The following is a 19623-nucleotide window of genomic DNA, read 5'->3' on the forward strand; positions in this document are numbered from 1 at the left end:
TGGGCTGCTTTTTTCTCTTTGTATACAGTGCCAAAAGGAGCTTTTTCGGTTTGGGTTTTTTTTTTTTTTTACTTATAAAACCACAACAAAAAACAGAACCACCCAAACAACCAAGCAGCACCCCACGCTGGCTATGAAATAGAGAAGCCTGCACTCAAACCCTACACGCATCCCATCTACACGCACCCTGGCGTTTCCCAGGGCATTCTCTGCCCAGCACAGGCCTTGGAAAACTCGGGGCCACCCAGTTCATTTGGAGGGGCCCTGGGAGACTCTCAGTGCCAGGAAGGCAGCAAACAGGCCACCGAGTCCCAGCTGCCTCGCCAAGGCTGTGAGCTGCAGAAGCCCTTGCAAGTCTCATCACCCAGCAGAGAGCCAAAGACAGGCTGCAGGTTTCCTTTAGAGGTTTACGTAAAATGATTACACATCACCTAAAAAGAAGGGAGACTTGTAAACACGTCAGAGACGAGATGAAGAAGTTTCTGTAATTTATATTTCTAAGGTCCACATCCCTTAAGTCCATCTGCTGCATGTCAAAATACTCGTTCATTCCACTTCACTGCATTCTTCAATTCTGTTAAAAATGCCTCTGGCCACCTTTAATTACCAGAATATTTATATTCTTCATTTTCATGCCTAGATGTATACATTAAGGGTCAAATCCTGAATGAAATCAGTGACACAACCTAGGCAAAGAAGATAGCAGGGTTTGATACTGACATGCACTAGTAATGGGAGGAAAAAAATTACTTCTGAGAACCTTTGTAGAGAGGTAGTTTTGGAGCTATTTTTAGAGCATAAGATTCCTACAGCTTTTGAAGAATTCACAACTACAACCACAAATAATATTTTTCATTCCAACTGCAGCAATGCAAAGGAACCAACAGCTAAGACTGACCCTAAAAAAAAAAACAAGGTAGAAGTTTGTCCTCTTGCATTTGCTATCCTGGCTCTGCAATGGTTAAAAGGTCCCACAGCTGTGCTGGCATCATCGATTAGGGTGAACAAGGAAGCAACAGAAAAATAAAGCCACCTTAATTTCAAGCTCCATTAGAACTGAAGGACTTGGGGAGGGAGAAATCAATGTTTGGCAAATGGGAAAGGACAAAATCTACAAAAGGAAAAATGCATTTTCAGACTAAGCTAATGCAAACAATGGATGGTGAGCAGCACTTGAGGTTGCCCCTTTAAGGTTGTGTCAGCATTTCCATTTATAAACTCTGATTTTAGTTACACTCTAGTAGATTACCACAGGCTTTGGTATTATTCTAGCAGATACCACAAAGTACATCACAAATGGTAATATAAAATAGCAGTAAGAGCTCACTGGTTGAATAATGCACCCTTTCGGTACCTGATGTCAGAGTAAGCATTTTTAAATTATGAGTCATACACATACATACACGCAAACAGAACATACAGTGTTGGGGTGAGCATCATGGGACCCAGATTCTACAACACTAAAACAGAAGTCAAAGCTGCCTTTGATGCAAAGCCTGTTTACGTTACTCTGAAAAAAATTGAAAATATCCCATATACTTAATTTCAGTCTGCCTCAGTTGCCACTTGGACAGATTTCAGTCTAACCTTCTGCCCTCATTTAGATAAAAGCTCTTTATTTCTGTATCTGGACCTCCAGAGAGCTACTCAGTCAATACTCTGAACATCCACGTCCAGAAATCAAAACCAAACCCTGGTAAGCAACCTTTAATTTCAGTTCTGCCTAGATCAAAAGGCCAAGGTGAAACGGTTGTACAAATGAGATAATTCAACAACATTTTCCTTCAGTATAATGGAACCAGGATTTCACCTCAAACTTTCTAAGCAGATAAGCAGTGTACACAAGGAGAGCTCATGTCCATTTCCAGCACTCATCTTAAAAGCAAGACACATCTTAAAAGCAAGAGCAACACCATTTCTTAAAATTCCCGTCATGACTTTGGGCTTAGACATTTCAAAACAAGCATACAGAGGGGCTAAATCTAGTATCAAGCCATCATGATCAGAACACAAAGCACACAGTAAAGCGTAACATATACTTTAATCAGTCAAACTACCTTAGTAGGTATGAACCAGGCCTTGATCCTGCAACTGACCCCCACCAGGTACCCCAAACAAGTCTACTAGAGCAGCACCAAACCTTTCTCCAACATCCATACATAAACCAAACAGCACACGTGCAAAGGCCAGGTCCTTGCTCCCACGTTACAACAGTGCAGCCTTCCCATACACTTGTAATAATTCCTCCTCTCTGGCTGCTGTTACTGAGAGAGGTCTGCTACAACAGTGTTCACTAGAAGGGGACATCACAGTTTCCACCTTTGGAAGAGTGAAGAAATACCTTTTCTGAACAGAATGCCAATATTATGTTTATACATATATACCTCATCTTTGACCAGCTTGCATGGTCAATTTTTAAAAGCCACAAAGAAACAAAAAACCCAATGTGCGTTTATGTGCTAAATATGGCATCAAGAATATCAAGAATCGCTTGACTACCATATTCAACTTTGAAAAGATTTTGCCAAAATAGGGCTTTTTGACAAATTCAGAAAATCTTGATCTTTATAAACTCTTGACATAGGAATTACAAACTTGATTGGCTGCAGGAAGTGTTTGTGGTGTTCAATGCAATTTAAGAACACAATCTTTGAAATGAGAAAGGAAAAATACAAATTCCTATGATTTAATGGCAAGCCTAGAATCTTTTTCATAATCTTCCCGGCCTACTGCTCCAGTGGGAGACATTTCCTGGACTCACAACCCTTTTATGTACAAGTAATCTACATTTTACAACTGATAAATAATTCAGATAATTAATTGAGCTGCAATTTGGTGCACTCCTTTTCAGTCAGCACTATGGAGTACCATTTAAAAGTGTTTCTGTACAGAAAGTCCCTCTTGGTTGTTAACGCAAGCTAAGGCTTCTATTAAGGTGAATTCCTAGATTCTTTTAACACTTTCTGAATGTCTCACATCAGTGTCCTGGGACTTCATGCCCTAGGATGCTCCCCTCTGATTTTTCTTGCTGTGTTTTACTCTCTATATAAGAGACGGGGTATTTCCTGGAATTCTCCTTCTGCTGTGCTGACTGCCACCATTTAAGAAATTATATTCTAGCATATCTCTCTATGCTACCCACATACGGGCTGCTAGAATAGACCGCAACGAAGGAATGAACAGAGACAGTAAGTAAATACTTCAGGTAAGAAGGCCAGAGAAGCTCAAGCAAACTGTCAGAGAAATCACTGGATGCAAAGGAGCAATGTGGGAGCACATGGCAGGAAGCCTAAGGAGTAGTTTCATGTTGTAAGAGCTTTGATAGAATTCAAAAGTGAGCAGAACCCTAAAATTCATACAATAAAGATTTAATCATATTTGTGACCTTCACGTAAGCAGTCAGCAAAGGCCAAGCATTACATCTATGCCTCCATCACAGGTGCCCATATTTACCTCCAGAGGCACCAGCTTCTCCTGTGCTGTGGTGTACGTAGGTTGTACCAATGCAGAGCCCTGCCGCAGCTTTACAGGGAGGAAGAGTGCACAGACTTGCAGTTTCAGGGACTTACCTGAAAAAAGTTTCAGCCTCTTAATCAAATGATGCTATACAGTATTTATGAACTGACAACACCACCTGCTCAAAATGAAGCTTGAGGGGTACCACACATACAAGAATAACTGAAATATTAAAGAATCTACAAACAACAAGTAAGTTTCAGACAGGATTTAAGGCTAAATAAATTTCCTGTGAACTGCATAGGCTTGTGAGTATGTGTGTTGAGCATCAGGAAAAGACAGGTCTGAGAAAGGACAGCTGAGCCTACAATACTGACAATAAACTGTGAACCAAGTTAATTAAGTATATGGGAAGAAGTTTTTGTTGGTTAAGAAAAAGAGTAGTGGTAATGCTAGAAAGTACAGGCTGCAGGCTTGATGCAGAACAGAACAGCCCTTCCCAACCCACAGAATTAAAGCCTACCAGTATGCCTGTGTAAATACTAAGCAACAGCAGAGGTACAGAGAAGTCCTGTAAAATGAGATCCACACTGCCTTCCAGGATACAACAGGAGCATCTTGGGGAGGGGGAATTCTACACAGTGTAAAGGGATAGCTGTATGGGGCCAGAAATAAACATAAGCCTGAAGAAGCCTTACGAAACTAATTAGCTAGAAAGAATGAAAACAATTCCCAACAATCATCAGAAAGTATAAGAAAAAGTAACAATAGGAAGAAGCTTTTGTAGCACATCTTTAAAGCATCAAATAATTTTAAGACCTACTTGGTTAACACAGATAATCAGAAGACAACAAGCCGTGTATAACATGAAGGTCCTCTTGTGTAACTAACAACAAAAACTTAATAAAAGCTACTCTGAAAGGCCATGATCCTGTTGATGACTGCATACCAGAACCTACAGATGAGTGCAGAGACTTGACCATACACTAGGCAGGTTACTTTCAGATAACAGACCATTGTCCTTCAGCCAGACAGCTTGAGATTTGCCTGCAAATATCTTCAGACAGAGCAGAGGATGACGTTCTGCAAAACAACATAAAAATCCTTGCACCTGTTAAGCGCAAAACAAATGGGGATGAAACATTTAAAACTGACATTTTACTCATGCGCCTGCAAGATGATCTGAAACGGAGCACCTTGCCATGCTTCCCATTGCAAATCAGTCTTAGCTAATTTACTGTGAATGTTTTCTGCACGTGGCCTGCAAAAAAATTTAAGATTCAAAGCACACATGTATTAGGCCTCAGACATTAGATTTAAATTTAAAGTGATCACTGATTAAATCACCAGTGTTAATCATGATTCAAAACAGCAAGCAGGGAACTTTGATTTAAATGATAGATTTTCATCCCATTTTTCATTTCTACTTTCTAGCTGTTTTCCTAAAGGACAGGCTGAATCTCATTGGCCGATTTGGCCATTTAAACACATTGATTTGCAATTAACTACTGGGTTTATGCTAAATTTGGAGCTTTTCCTAAAGAAGGAGATACACTTATGTTTATATATTCACAATATAAGCTTATTTAAGAAGCACAGTATCTATTCAGAATCTTAAATATTTTTATTAAGCCTGAAAACAATGAATGAGAAATGTATTTACTACTTGAGGCTTACACATGCTCTTACACATGTGCTTTGCATCAAGCTCTACTAGGATGAACTAGAATCCTATGAGAAATAGACCATAAAAAAAATGTTTAGTCAATTAAAATGCCTTATATAAAGTAAAAAGTATCCAGATTGTATTTCAAAATGTTTGCATTTCAAATTCTCTCTAAGACCAAAGAAATCATTAACTTTAGTAGCAAAAAGACAGATTGAAAATGATGGATAGACACAGAGGTATTTCAGCACCTAAACATGCAAACAGACCAATAGTGTACAAACTCTGAAGAATGCCTTTGCAAGGTAAGTACCCACTTCCCACAGAAATCACCTGGAGTTGAAATCAATGGGTCTCAGATACCAAATTTGTTTAAGCACGGCTGAAAAATCTCTTCATTTCAGGTGGTAAGATATTTAAAAAAAAAAAAAACACTCCTCCCACATCCTTCAAGCTTTTCCAATTAAGAAGTCTCATCTGTCACTTTTTAGCTTGAAAAATTATTATTTTATTTAAATAATGTTAATAGTTTATAGCAAGCTTAGTCCATAATGTCAACTGCAATGAATTCAAACTTAAACACTTTTTTTTTTAAATAAATGCATTTGATAAAAACATTCAAATGTTGACATGAATCATAGACAAAATATACTGTAGATGAGAAAATATACTGAGAAGACCACCAGAATCACCATACCAAATGATAAGACCTTGAGATCTGGAATAATTAAGAAAGAAGAAAGCCTTCACATTTTGGTTAGGTAACCAGTAAAACCAAGTAAAATGTGAGTATTACACCGTCCTATCAGATTTCTCATATGCCACAAATCTCAGATCCAGTCAAAAGCTCCACTGCTTCTGGGCTTGAGAAAATACCGTAAGATTAGTTTTAAAGAAGAAAGGAAAAACAGGAATTGAAGAATTAACAGCAGTAGTAAACCTAAAAAATAAAAGTAGAGTTCTTGAAAAAAAAAAAAAAATCTAGACAGAATGAGGTCAAGGAAGACAAGTGCCAAGTTCAACATCACCAATTAGAAATACAACAACATCAGAAATTGGAACAAAGGAATAACATGACAAAAGACAGAAAGCAAACAATGCCAGTGGTTTAGAGCTCTTACTCTATGATGACGCAATAGATAAAGTCACCACATTTGTAGTGAAAAAGAGGGGAAAAATCATCTGGGGAAGGTGAGAGAAGATAGCCAAATACACTAGGAATTGCCAGAAGGTGAAGAGGTGCAAATGCACAAGAAGAAATCCCATCTTTGAGGAACATGTCAGATGCTCCGAGCAGTCAGCTCTCACATACGCACAGCTGCCCCTCTGCATTCCCAGCCCAAGAGGACTGAAGGCAGCCCCAGCACGGAGGAGTACGAGGAAACGTCTCACCACAGGGCTGGGGCACCCACACATCCTGCTGGCCTTAGAGAATAGGGGATTAAGTAAATCTGCCTGAAGGCAGGAGACCACAGGGCACCTAACACTAGAATGAGACTAGACTAAGGGCCTGTCCACGCAAAATGGACAGGCACCCAAATGCTTAAACAAAACATACCAGTAGATCAAATGGGGTAACTTCACACACCTCCCTTCCCTTTCGGAAGTAGTTTAGGGCATACTATTTCTGCAAAAAAGAAGAATTTACAAATCTTTTGACCCTCCTAACTTAGCCATCTGCCAGTAAAGAGAGAGAATATAAGCTTCAAAATGATTAACCAGTAATTCAGACTTATCTTCAATGCAATCAACAACATCAATTCCATAACCGGCTCTTAACAGAGTAACAAATACCACAGATTTCTTCATCATGAAGATACTCTACAAGAGCAGGCAACTATCATAAAGCAAAAGTAGATGGGTCACATTAATTTCTAAGACACCTGGGGAAATGATCTACAGGAAAATTTACAAGATTAAATCTGTTGTAAAAACATGAAATACAGCAGAGTCTATAACCAAGACAAGGCTATGACATCTGAGTTACAGTGAAGATAAAGCTATACTCACCTCTTTTGCACATTGACTTAAACACCTCCTATTCCAACACCTCAAAAATTGCAAGTGGTTCCACACGTGTTCTTCCAATCAGACATAAAAAAAGGTCTCAAAACTATGAGGGAGAGGTATCCCTGTGCAATTTAGGCTTGCAAAGCCAACAAAGACAGGTCTGCAAAGGCAGGAAGTACGTACCTAGTTCCACCTGACTTCAGCAAGAGTTTGGAACTTAAAGTACTTCTGCTGCTGTGGTACTTAATGCTACTTCTGATAGCTAACTCAAACATCTTTCATCACTGAAGGCAGCATCTTTCCTCCGTACTTTCTCTAGCCAGTGAATCAAACACAGAGCAAGACTATTTCCACAGTGGCCTTTGAAGAACTTTGAACCACAAGGCAGGAAGGGCAGTTACAAGGGCAGTGTAAATCACGTGTCAGAAGCGTCCCTACCTGGATGTCAGTGTCCTTCACAGGTTCAAGAGGCTCAAATGTAGTGGCTGCACTTAGACTCTCCAGTCGCTGCGAAATGTGAGATATATCAAGCCCTCTAGACCCAAGAAGAACAGACCTATAAGGAAAAAATTGTACAGGTATGAAATTAGTATTGAACAGACAGAACTCTTAAACCCAAATTCATTGCCAATATTTAGGTCAGCATCCAGCCACGTACAGACAGTGCTCTCAGCTGTGTTATGAAAACTGCACAAAAACCAAGCTTTGAACAGCCCTATATGTATATGTAACCACCTCAGCCCTGCTGAACTCTTTCTGCTGTTCCACTGCAGTACTGCATAGCTGCCAAGTCCTTCCAGATAGAAAAATTCTATAGCATGTTGGTAAATGTCTTCAGCAGCGGCCAGAACAAGGTACTGCACTTTTTGGCTTTAGTGCCTGAAATCAGGAATGGTAGCTCCTCAGATAAATCCTTCAATTGCTACTTTTTATTTTTTTGTAAGTAGGAAAAAGGTGGAGGGGAACACACCCCCAGCTTTGCAGTCATTCTGTTTCTCTGGGGGCATGTCCTCCTGGCAAGACTCCCCACACATTAGAAACCAAACCCGTAAACAGCTTCTACCCTCTGCGCAGTTTCCGGTGCCGGTGCTCCGTACTTACGCCTTAACATCTGCAGTCTCCTGGGAAGTGCGGGTCAGCGTGCGGGAACGCAGGCGCTCCCCAGCCTGCTGGATCTCCTGCAGGTTGCGCTCTACATGAGGGAGCTCGGAGATACCTTCTGTCTCCGCTGCAAGCTGTTCTGCCTGCTGGAGAAGCTCTCCAAAGCCTTCAGTATCCATCTCTGTTGCAGGTTTCACTCAAGACGCAAAGAAGCCTTCAGAGAAAGAGAGAAAAATTCTTGCTCAGCTATAAACAGTTTCTATACCTACAGGGACACAGGCAGGCCAGCAAGAGTGGGTCTTCTAGAACAGGATATTCTCCTGCCCATCCTCCCCAAGCACTAAACATCAAGGAAATACTTTCAAGTGGTCTCAGAGAGCTTTGTCTTACAGGCCTATGTTCTTAAGGCAGATCTATGGACCTGTCAGAAGATGCAGATGCCATATGACAGTTCATATATTGCCTTGATACAAAGGAGAGTGAAAGCAGAGAAGTTCCTGTGAAGAATTTGGTGTTGATTTAGCTATAAACTACTTGTATTCACATATATCTAAGTAGTTTGGGTAGTTGGACTCAATGATACTTATGGGTCCCTTCCAACTCAAGATATTCTATGATTCTATATTTTTTATATATTCTAAATGGAGACACATGCATAGGTGTATATATATGAGGGCTGAAAACACACATAAACATGATGTTAAATTAACAGCAGAGAGATGAGCATATACGTGTACACAGACAGCCATAACTAGCCATCTATTAAAATGTGTCAATCCATGCATCAGTAAACCCCCAAAGTCAAAAGAAATAAGTACATGTGGTTCCAATGTACAAGATGCAATTTAACTTTGATGCATACAGAAAGTTTCACCAGTGTTTGTGAGAATTGCTTGCAGAGACCAAATGAGAGTTAAAGAAACTACACAGTGTAAGGCAAGGGCTGTAACAGATGAGGTCATTAGTGCATCATGCAATTCCAAATTTAGAATGGAGCCTGTTATTTGTACAGAATGGACAAAAATGGACATGCTTGGGATCAATGTGGAAAAACAACATGTAGCTGCAATGGTGTCCACATTAATGAAATATGAAACCCGAACGCTCAACTTCACGCACCAAATCCATGATTTGCAGCTAAATCAGCTACATACTACGAGCACCTGGCATCTTTGTAAAGCCACAGAAGATCTTAGAACTCTAGTCTTGCTGAATGGTGCTACAGACATGGGACTCTCCAGTACCATCTCTCTCTCATAGCATTTACACCCTAACCCAAAGTGCCTGGGATCAAATAAGACAAACCAGATCTCAAGCATTAACTCCAACTGAAAAGTAAAATCAGTGGAGACTATCTGGTTCAAGGGAGCCCACCAAGAAGAAAACAGGGCATTTTCACAAACTAAAAATAGCCTGCAGTTCAAGTATTTCTTGGTATCCCTCAACCAGAGCAAAGCAATTTAATAGTATAATTTTAATATTCCTCACATTCTCAGTCTCACCACCATTCCCAACCAGAACTAGCAGTGCAATAGCACTGCTTGTGTCTGTCTGGACAAGTGATTTAAAAGCACTGCATGATGATTCATTCAGACATATGCAATTAGAGAAACTGATCCCTACTGCCTGGGTGCCAGGACAAACTCTAACAGCCGGCATCCAGGAATGGAGAATTTCACAAGCGCTCCCCACCCACTTCTGGAAAGCTGGGAGCTACCGGGGGAGGCAGCGATATTTGCACTGACTTGTTAATCAGGTGAGATAGCAGAGACTAGATTTGTTTGAACAGATTCGCATGTCACCGAGATGGAGGGGAACGGGGAGGGGAGGTGGTGGAAATAAGCGGTTTCATGCCCTGCAATGCAGTACAGAACATCTTTCCAGTGTGTACTTGCAGTAACTCCGGTGCACCCCTGCCAGAAGCAGCCTCTGTTGGCAGACACCGACCAGAACAGCCACACTCCCGTACAGTTAAGAACTGATCAGATCCTCCAGGAGCAGCGACTGCAAGAACAGCACAGAATTCAGCTTGATTTGATCCGATCTGGTCCACTTCCTCTTTTCATTACCAACAAGATTAAAAGCCAAGAGCATAAGAAGGCACTAACTTCTCAGAGCACTGAAACCAAAAGCATGGAGAATCAGTGCACTATAAAACTGCTCCCAAACCTGCACTTTTCAGCTGCTGTCTCCACATCAATACCATATAAGGTCTATCCCATAAATTTGCCAAGGTAGGACAATTGCAGCAACTCAGAGATTGAATTAAATTCAGCAAATATAGAATAAACTAGTTATTTTGGAACAAGTTAAACTACCTGTGATTATAACCAAGCACTGGAAATGACAGCTCAAAACTTATCTAGAGAGCCAACACTAAACAGCTTTTTCTAAGCGACAGAATTCAAATATTTAGTCTAACAACACGAACAACTTTGTCTCCACCCTGACAGAATTTACTGCATTCAAGAGACTGCAGTCTGACTCTTAATGCTGCTGTGCAAGATGGAAACTGCTACCACAGTAACGAGCAGAGCGATGGCAGATTTTCATGTCTAGCTGGGGAAGGAGCAACAACTGACACCTAAGAAAAAGAAAATACATCAGAAATTAAACTAACTTATTTGAAATCAGATCAACCTTGGGCTAAAAGCCAGGACTGAAAAGGCTCTTCTGTAAAACAACTTTGATGATTTATCGATAGGAGCTGCTGCATTAGACTACGATTCCATTAAACACCAGTTTAATGTTTCCCCAACATTTAAAACCACAAATAAACGTTATATATTGTACGAGTTGACTGGATTTAAGCCAAAAAGAAACTAGAAAAGATGATGACAGGTTTCTTAAGTCTATTCAGGTTATAAACGATGACCTAAGAAACTCTAAAAACTCCTCAAGAGCAGTACAATGCTATCTAATGAAGAACGTTGTAGTTATTATACTCCAAATATGGCCACGATGAACATTTTACTGTACTAGCTTCAGAGAGATGCAAAGCTGAAATACTCCAATGCCTGCACGTCTCTTGTATTTCACATACTGAGAGGCTTTGTGTCATCTAATTAACTAACTTTTAATTTTTTAGTCTATTTCTCAGATTTTTCCAGTGCTTTGAAAAAATAGAAAGGAGGAAGACTGCACATGGGAGAAGGAAAGGCTCACTCACTACATTCAGAATAGCGGATGGACCAATACAGTTCCACAAGTTACAAAGAGATTCCTCAAAATAGGCAATGAAGAGAGGAAAAAATCCAGTGTCATCCTCTCACAGAGGCTCCCACCCCAGAGTGCTCAAGAAACCAAGTCTGACAAGCTTCTTTTGGAAGGAAGACACAAGAGCACACTAGTAAGAGAAAGTGGCCAATTCTTTACTTCCTGCAGCCAACCTCTGAGGCAAAAATGCTTTTTCCAAGCCCAGGCTGCTACAGATAGTGTAGCAGCTTCTGTCTACGAAGCTAAACATGAATAAGTAAAAGGCCCTTTCTGCAGGCCTGGGGAATTTTGTATGAACAGCAGCAATAATACCTAGCTCTTGCACAGCACTTTGCATAAGCAGACATCCAGACATTTCAGAGAGGAAGTCAGCAACATAATCCCCATGTTACAGACAGGGGAACTGATTAAGAAACACAGAGATAGAAATCAAAGAGCAGGTGGCCAAACGTTTGTTTGTTTTTAACGGAAAGCACAATGACATTTATAGGATATTAGTCAGACACTGAAATAAGTTGCCTCCTAAGAATGCAGACACTCTGTCACTGGAGTTTTTTACGAGTAGGACAGGCATAAAGAAGAAATGGTGTAGGCCTACTGACCCCTCACCAAGAGCAGACACACATCATTGGGGGTCAACTCTTGTAGACTCTTCCTGCCTTATTTTCCATGTTCCACAAGTGGAAGTGACCAAGTACAACCCAAATAGCCGCTGCACATTTACATGCTAGAGGGTGATCTGCTGAAAAGCACAAAAATAAATGCTTAATCAAACCTAGCAAAGGGGAAACTTCCATACCCTAGCTACACTCAAAACATAAAATCAGGCTATGGCCAGCTTAAAAAGAAGTACCTAAAAGCTCCAAGCTATACTTGGTACTCCATCTGGTACAACAGCCCGTTCCCCCAGCAACAAAAGGCTGATGCAGGAAAATCCTGAATAGGCCATACAACAATCTTCCAAACTTATTGTTCCTTCTACCACCCACCAATTAATCCTCCCCTGCTTCCCATAATGACATTCAGTTCTGTATGTTTTGTTCTTCCTCTCATCCGTAGGTAGACATGGAGTAGTCCAATCTTTTCATGATCTCAAAGAGCTCTTGCAGTACATATGTTGAACAAAAACGCTTTTTCAAAGTTTTAAAGGCAACAACATTCAGTTATTTGCTCTTGCACTGCGAGAAAGGACAAACAAGGGCACACCACTCTATCCTGTTCGTTATCTAGCCTGGAACCAAACAGTAGGCATTTAAAACTATTTTTTCCAATATACACCATCATGCATTTGTCAATACTGCCTTTTATCTGCCATCTGACTTTGAAGATCCTCACAGTGGTCTCAAGTCCCCACTGTCCTGAATAACTGACTCAGCTGGCATTTTTGCTGTCTTACCACCCTCCCTCTTTTCCAAACACTTAGTACTTATTTTAAGCACCTGAATCTCACCCGACTCAGCAGGGCAGTAACTTTCACAGGGTGGCAAACTGACCCTCATTAAATAGAGCGTTTAGTTTGGTATTTGAAATTCCTTACATGAAAACCCAGATCCTCCCCCCCGCACTGAATTTCCTGTGATACTATCACTACAGGAACATTATGGATTTAGATGACAATCACACATATTCTCCAAGCAATTTTTAAGCTTTTCCTATTTGTAAGCCCCTAGAGGTTTTCCCAAGGAGTAAGAAACCTTTTAGAGACATAAGCAAACAGCAGTATAGCACGCAGGAACCAGCTTTTCTTTGTCACCCTCACCTTAGTTCTCCATGACCTAACTACTGTCTCTTAAGACAACATGACCAAATTGAAGGAGGAGGGAAGCAGCCCTTGTTTGCACTTGGACTTCAGTTCAACCCCTTCCACTCGCTGTTAATATATTCTGGTTGAGAATAATGTTGGGACACTGATGGCACCCAGCACACCACAGTAATTGCTAATTAAATACCAATACCCAGTACATCCACAGCTCAAATTTTAACACAAAGACAGTTCAACATCACGTCACAGAAGTTTGGCTGTTGCCTGCAGTTGGGACCAAGAGTAACTTACTCTGTACATTTCATGATGATTCTAGAAAATCAAAACCGCAACATGGAGCGAATCTTGTCTAGGAGGCACTAGCAAATAGCATTCTTCATGTTCAGAAATAGAGTTTTTGCATCCAAGATGCTCTGTAAGAAATCCTTACAGTCACTTTCACCCCTTTTTGCATGACAAGTTAGCACTGCTGTTGGCAGAGAGGATTTGGGAGCTGAGGCAGAGGGAAAGGGCTAGTCATCATTCTCATTCAAGGACAGTCCAAAGGGTCCACGTTAAGCATGTAAAGACAGTTATCCTGTCCTGCCTCAAACCTACTGATCTGAAAAACACAAGAGTCCTGAGTATCATACATGGTTTACCTTCAACATTTGAAAGTCTTCTATATCCTGCCAGACATATCTGAAAGCAATGCTTGGCAACTGTGAGGTCACATGAGCCTACCAAAACCTGCTGTGAAACAGAGTTGAGCCAGGGACAGTGTAGAGAACACTGTGCTTTTCCCACACTCCCACCATCAGATACCCGGCAGCAGGAGCTCTTCCCACAGCCAGGAACCAACCAGTAACCCCACCATGGCAAGGAATGGCCCCCACGTGCAGAACTTGAAACAGAGACGCCAAATCACGCACATACACACATCTACTCTCCTGACACCTCCCCAGTCAGACAACGAGCTTTTGCTTCCTAAAGCACCAACATGGCACCGTGGTTAAACGCTAAGGTCCCCTTCTGCAGCTGGGCTTTGTGCTGCTGACCAGCACAAACTAGCTCGGATGAAGAGACTACCCCTCACACTTACAAGGCCAGCCCCGCTGCTTTAATGCGGGTTATTTTTCGGGCAGAGATACACAGAAACGCCCGAGGAGCCCCAGAGAGGCACACGGGGAGGCCTGCAAGTGCACCCCACCAGCCTCCCTCCGCAGCCGCCCGCACTGCGGCTGAGGAGCTCATCAGGGAGCGCCAGGGGCCGTGCCGCGGCCCGGGGCTGGTCGCACCCTGCCTCAGGCAGCCGCCTCCCTGAGGGTGCTCTCCTCAGGGAAGGCCCCGCCGGAGTGCCCCACCACAGGGCCCGCCCGGCAGCCAAAGAGGGAGCCCGGGGCGAGGGGAAGCTGCCGAGGGCTCAGCACCCGTTGGGGAGGAGGCCAGAAGCCCGCACCACCCACCGAAGGAGGAAGAGGAGGCAGCAGGAGGAGAAGCCATGACACGCCCGCAAAGCGCCCTCACCTACCTACCACCCCACTCCAGCCGCCGCGCCTGCCGTCCCCGCGCCGCGCGCCCCTATTGGCCGCCCTCACGCCCTTTCCCGCGCTCCCATTGGCCGATCCGCCGCGCTTCCCGGCGCCGCGCGCTTCTATTGGCCCATCTGCCGCTCTTCCCCACGCGCCGGCTCCCGCCCCCTCTCGACAACAACTTTATTGAGGCGCCCGCAGGAGGACACGGACAGAGGGGGAGGGGGGCGGGCTGTTTCCGGAGATCGAGGGTTCGAGGCTGCCACCCGCCTCCCCTCTCCGTGTGCTCGGCGCTGCGCACGCCGCACCGCGGCGAAATCACCCAAAAAAATACCAGAGAAATGCAGAAAGAAATAAAGTGCATGGAGTTTTTCCTCTGTCCTCCCTCTTCCTTCACAGTCACCACTAACTCATGATGACAAACCCCATCAGAGAGCTGATTCCGTGGGAGGTAAAGTGACGGCAACAAATCAGAATCACAGAATCATCTAGGTTGGAAAAGACCTTGAAGATTATCTAGTCCAACCATGAACCTCACACTGACTGTTCTCAACTCCACCAGATCCCTCAGCACTGGGTCAACCCTCCAGGGATGGGGACTCCCCCCCTGCCCTGGGCAGCCCATTCCAACGCCCAACAACCCCTTCTGCAAAGAAATCCTTCCTAAGAGCCAGTCTGACCCTGCCCTGGCACAGCTTGAGGCCATTCCCTCTTGTCCTGGTGCTTGTTCCTTGGCTCAAGAAACTCATGCCCCTCTCTGCACCCTCCTTTCAGGGAGTTGTAGAGGGCCATGAGGTCTCCTCTCAGCCTCCTCTTCTCCAGACTAAACCCCCCCAGTTCCCTCAGCCGCTCCCCATCAGACCTGTGCTCCAGACCCTGCACCAGCTCCGTTGCCCTTCTCTGGACACGCTCGAGTCATTCAATGGCCTTTTTGGAGTGAGGGGCCCAAAACTGAACCCAGTAATCGAGGTGTGGCCTCACCAGTGCCGAGTATAGGGGTAAGATCCCTTCCCTGTCCCTGCTGGCCATGCTAAATTCATCTTGCTTTTCCCTCCAATGGCCAAATCTATCAGCAAACAAACCCACAGCCAGCCAGTACTCTCTCCATCACCAGTGGAATGGTCTCCTGAAGGTGTATAGGGATACGCTGCATTTGGTCCCGTCATGGGCACATGTCCATAATAGCAGGAGGGCAAGACATTAGCACAAGCCTTAGAGACGATATTGCCAATGACCCGGGATTTGTAGGGTAAGATCTGGGAATGGGAATTTCATGCACCCTGATAGTGCACATCCAGCAGCCTGCTTGTGTAAGAGGTGATGGATGGACATCGTCACTGCTCCGAAATGTCACCTATCAAACCTTCAAAATCCCTCCCTTATAACTGTGAGTCTTCCTTAAGGCTTGTTTTAACAAGCAGCAGCAAGAAGCACGGCCCTGCTCCCCTTTGCCCAGGTCTCTCCATATCCCACTGCCTTTCTCCCCAGTGAAGAGTTACTCCAGCTGTGGAAATCCTTAGCACCACGGTCCAGCTGCATGACCCCCTCAGATCCTCTTTTGTGATACTCAGCAAGGGAAGTGGATGCAGCACCAAGATCTCCTACAGCCCTTCAAAGCCAAATGGATTTCCCCATTCATACAGCCTCTATTTTACAAAATTTCCCATGTAAAAAGCAGTTCCCATACCTAAGGCATCTCTGAGCCCGGGGGCAGCGCTGGCACCCCCTAATTGCTAAGTGCCAGGGGGTCATGCCCACTGGCCCATGAAGCAGCTCCACAGAAATCTGTTGCAGGAGGATATCGGACCTGCACAACTCTATGAGAGTTATAACAAGCACAGCCATTATTTTTCCAATAGTACATACTTATGCTCTCGCCAAATCTCCTACTTCATAATTAGCAAATCAGCAATTAGACAGTTATCAACCTTTTCTCCTATCAGCATAAAACCACTCTAACACGCGCTGTGCAGACCAATCCACTTCTCGTTCACGCGCTGTTCACGCGGCGGTAACTTCTCGTAGGTCTGTACTTCTGTACTTTTCCACAATTCAGTGTTGCAGCTGGCCGTTGTTTTTCCCTGCCACCTTGGCACAACTCGGCAGTTTCTTATCTTTCTCCCAAGGCCTGTTTCTCATCAAAGCCTAGCTGTTGATTCAGAGGCTGTGCAGGGCTGACACGCTGATGCCTCGCACAGAAATCTGCCCTCACCGAGATGCACTCGGGCAAATTACATCCCAGCCTGCCCCAACACCAAAATCCAGATTTTGCCAAGGGTGTCTCCTTGCACACAGGATGACAAGCATCAAAACTTGGCTTTCCTCCAGAGGCTCCTGGGTGTTTCTTTTCTTTGCCTCACTAAATACAAGTTTTTTCAAGCTGTCATAAATCATTTCCTGCCACTTAATTTTTTCCCAGTCGCAAGCATCACTTAGGGCATATAAACCCACCCAAGGTGGCTCTGAAATGTAGCTAGCTGGGGAGCTGCCTGCCTCAATGCCCAGGTCTGCCTGTGCCCCAGGCCCCAGGGCAGGAGCATCTCTAACTTATGGCAGAGATTTAGGACCCCATCAGAGTGCAGGGAGCCCCATAAGCACTTCTGCCATAAATTACAGCCCTGCAGGGACTGCCCCAAATCTACCAGCCCTGCTTCAGGTCTCCGAGGACACAAAAGTGACTCGCAGCCATTCCAGCTCAGCTGCCTTCCCCAGCGAAGAAAAAAAAAATGTGCAAACCCCAAGTTTTCCCCCTCTGAAGCAATTAGGTTGGTCTCCTGCACCGTGACACTCACTGGCTGTTCCAGTGGTTGGCTACTATCACCAAAATATCAATTTTTTCCAATGCTGGGTTCCTGCTTGGCTCCCTGGAGTCTGTGTTCTTTGAAAATCTGTAGTTTTAACTCTTTCTGGTGTATGTAGCACTATCCGCCGAGACCTGGCACTTACAAAGTGTATTTTCCATGTGCCACAGGCTGATCAGTGCGCTGGGGTCTGCTGCATTTGGGCTTGCCCCAGAGTGCCCAGCTACACCCTCTGTGGACCTTCATCCCAAAAACAAGCAGGGGGAGAGCGTTTGTGGCACTGGTGTGTTTGGGGCAGCCACTTTGAGGGGTGCGCTGGTCCCTGACAGGTGTTCTGATGGGTTGGGTGTCCTGGTGGGATGGATAACCTGGCAGGATGGGCGTCCTGATCGGATGGATGCCCTGGTGCAATTGGTGTCCTGATGGGATGGATGCCATGGTAGGATGGGTGTCCTGGTGGGATGAATGTTCTGGTGGGATGGGTGTCTTGCTAGGATGGGTGTCCTGGTGGAATGGGTGTCCTGATGGGATGGGTGTCCTGGTGGGATGGGTGTCCTGGTGGAATGAATGTCCTGGTGGGATGGGTGTCCTGGTGGGATGGGTGTCTTGGTGGGATGGGTGTCCTGGTGGAATGAATGTCCTGGTGGAATGGGTGTCCTGGTGGGATGGGTGTCTTGGTGGGATGGGTGTCCTGGTGGAATGAATGTCCTGGTGGAATGGGTGTCCTGGTGGGATGGGTGTCCTGGTGGAATGAATGTCCTGGTGGAATGGGTGTCCTGGTGGGATGGGTGTCCTGGTGGGATGGGTGTCCTTGTGTGATGAATGTCCTGGTGGGATGGGTGTCCTGGTGGGATGGGTGTCTTGGTGGGATGGGTGTCCTGGTGGAATGGGTGTCCTGATGGGATGGGTGTCCTGGTGGGATGGGTGTCCTGGTGGAATGAATGTCCTGGTGGGATGGGTGTCCTGGTGGGATGGGTGTCTTGGTGGGATGGGTGTCCTGGTGGAATGAATGTCCTGGTGGAATGGGTGTCCTGGTGGGATGGGTGTCTTGGTGGGATGGGTGTCCTGGTGGAATGAATGTCCTGGTGGAATGGGTGTCCTGGTGGGATGGGTGTCCTGGTGGAATGAATGTCCTGGTGGAATGGGTGTCCTGATGGGATGGGTGTCCTGGTGGGATGGGTGTCCTTGTGTGATGAATGTCCTGGTGGGATGGGTGTCCTGGTGGAATGGGTGTCCTGGTGGGATGGGTGTCCTGGTGGAATGAATGTCCTGGTGGAATGGGTGTCCTGGTGGGATGGGTGTCCTGATGGGATGGGTGTCCTGGTGGGATGGGTGTCCTTGTGTGATGAATGTCCTGGTGGGATGGGTGTCTTGGTGGGATGGGTGTCCTGGTGGAATGAATGTCCTGGTGGAATGAATGTCCTGGTGGGATGGGTGTCTTGGTACAACGGATGTCCCGGTGGGGTGGGTGCCCTGGCAGGGTGGCTTGCCGTCCCAGCTCTCCCTGAGCCTGCCCAGGCTCCTGCGCAGCTCTCCAGCGGGAGGAGGAGGGTCCTGAGCTGCCCGGAGACAAGTGCTGGTGCCCCCCGGGGCGGGATGGGGGGAGCAGCCGCCCTGCAGGGCAGGTGACAGGGACGGGCAGGGACAGCGGGGCTGGCAGGGCGCCGGGGCTGCGGGGCGGCGCCAGGCCCGGGCAGGCAGGTGGCAGCAAATCCTTATGGAAGCGCTCGGCCGCACCGGGCCGGCGCCTGCCCGCCCCGGGGGGAGCCGGGTCCTGCGGGCGGCGGGGCGCCGTCCCCTCGGGGTGCCGGGGGTGCCCGTCCCCTCGGGGTGCCCACCCCCGCCGCCGGGCCGCGTCTCCCCCCCCCCCCGGCCCCCGTGCCCGTTTCCGCGCGGCGCCGGGTGCAGAGGGGCTGCGTCCCCTGCGGGCGGGCTGCCCGGCCCCGCTGCACACGGCGCGCGGCCCCTCTGCACACGGTGCCGGCCCCTCTGCACAGGCTAGTGACCCTCTGCGCACGGCCCGTGTCCCCGCGGCACACGGTGTTTGTGTGTCCCCTCGGCACAGGGTGTCTGTCCCCTCAGCATGGGGGTGTATGTGTG

The 19623-nt window shown here is 45.7% G+C and overlaps 1 protein-coding gene across 3 annotated transcripts in view; it reads right to left on the reverse strand.

Annotated features, from left to right (window-relative positions):
- The window catches only part of NUP93 (nucleoporin 93), an 86447-nt gene extending 68270 nt beyond the window's left edge, over positions 1-18177 (reverse strand). The window contains exons 1-3 of one of the 3 annotated variants that reach the window (XM_074881350.1): positions 16651-18177; positions 8234-8447; positions 7571-7688 (exon numbers count right to left, since the gene is read on the reverse strand). In XM_074881350.1, the coding sequence (XP_074737451.1) occupies positions 7571-7688; positions 8234-8412 (297 nt within the window). In that variant the 5' untranslated portion in view covers positions 8413-8447; positions 16651-18177. Of the gene's footprint in view, positions 1-7570; positions 7689-8233; positions 8448-14721; positions 14797-16650 lie in introns of those variants that run through there. The other 2 variants (XM_074881349.1, XM_074881351.1) reach the window with 2 other exon arrangements.
- Positions 18178-19623: the final 1446 nt, after the last annotated feature.

Source organism: Strix uralensis, chromosome 12, assembly GCF_047716275.1.
Source record: "Strix uralensis isolate ZFMK-TIS-50842 chromosome 12, bStrUra1, whole genome shotgun sequence".
NCBI lineage: Eukaryota > Metazoa > Chordata > Aves > Strigiformes > Strigidae > Strix > Strix uralensis.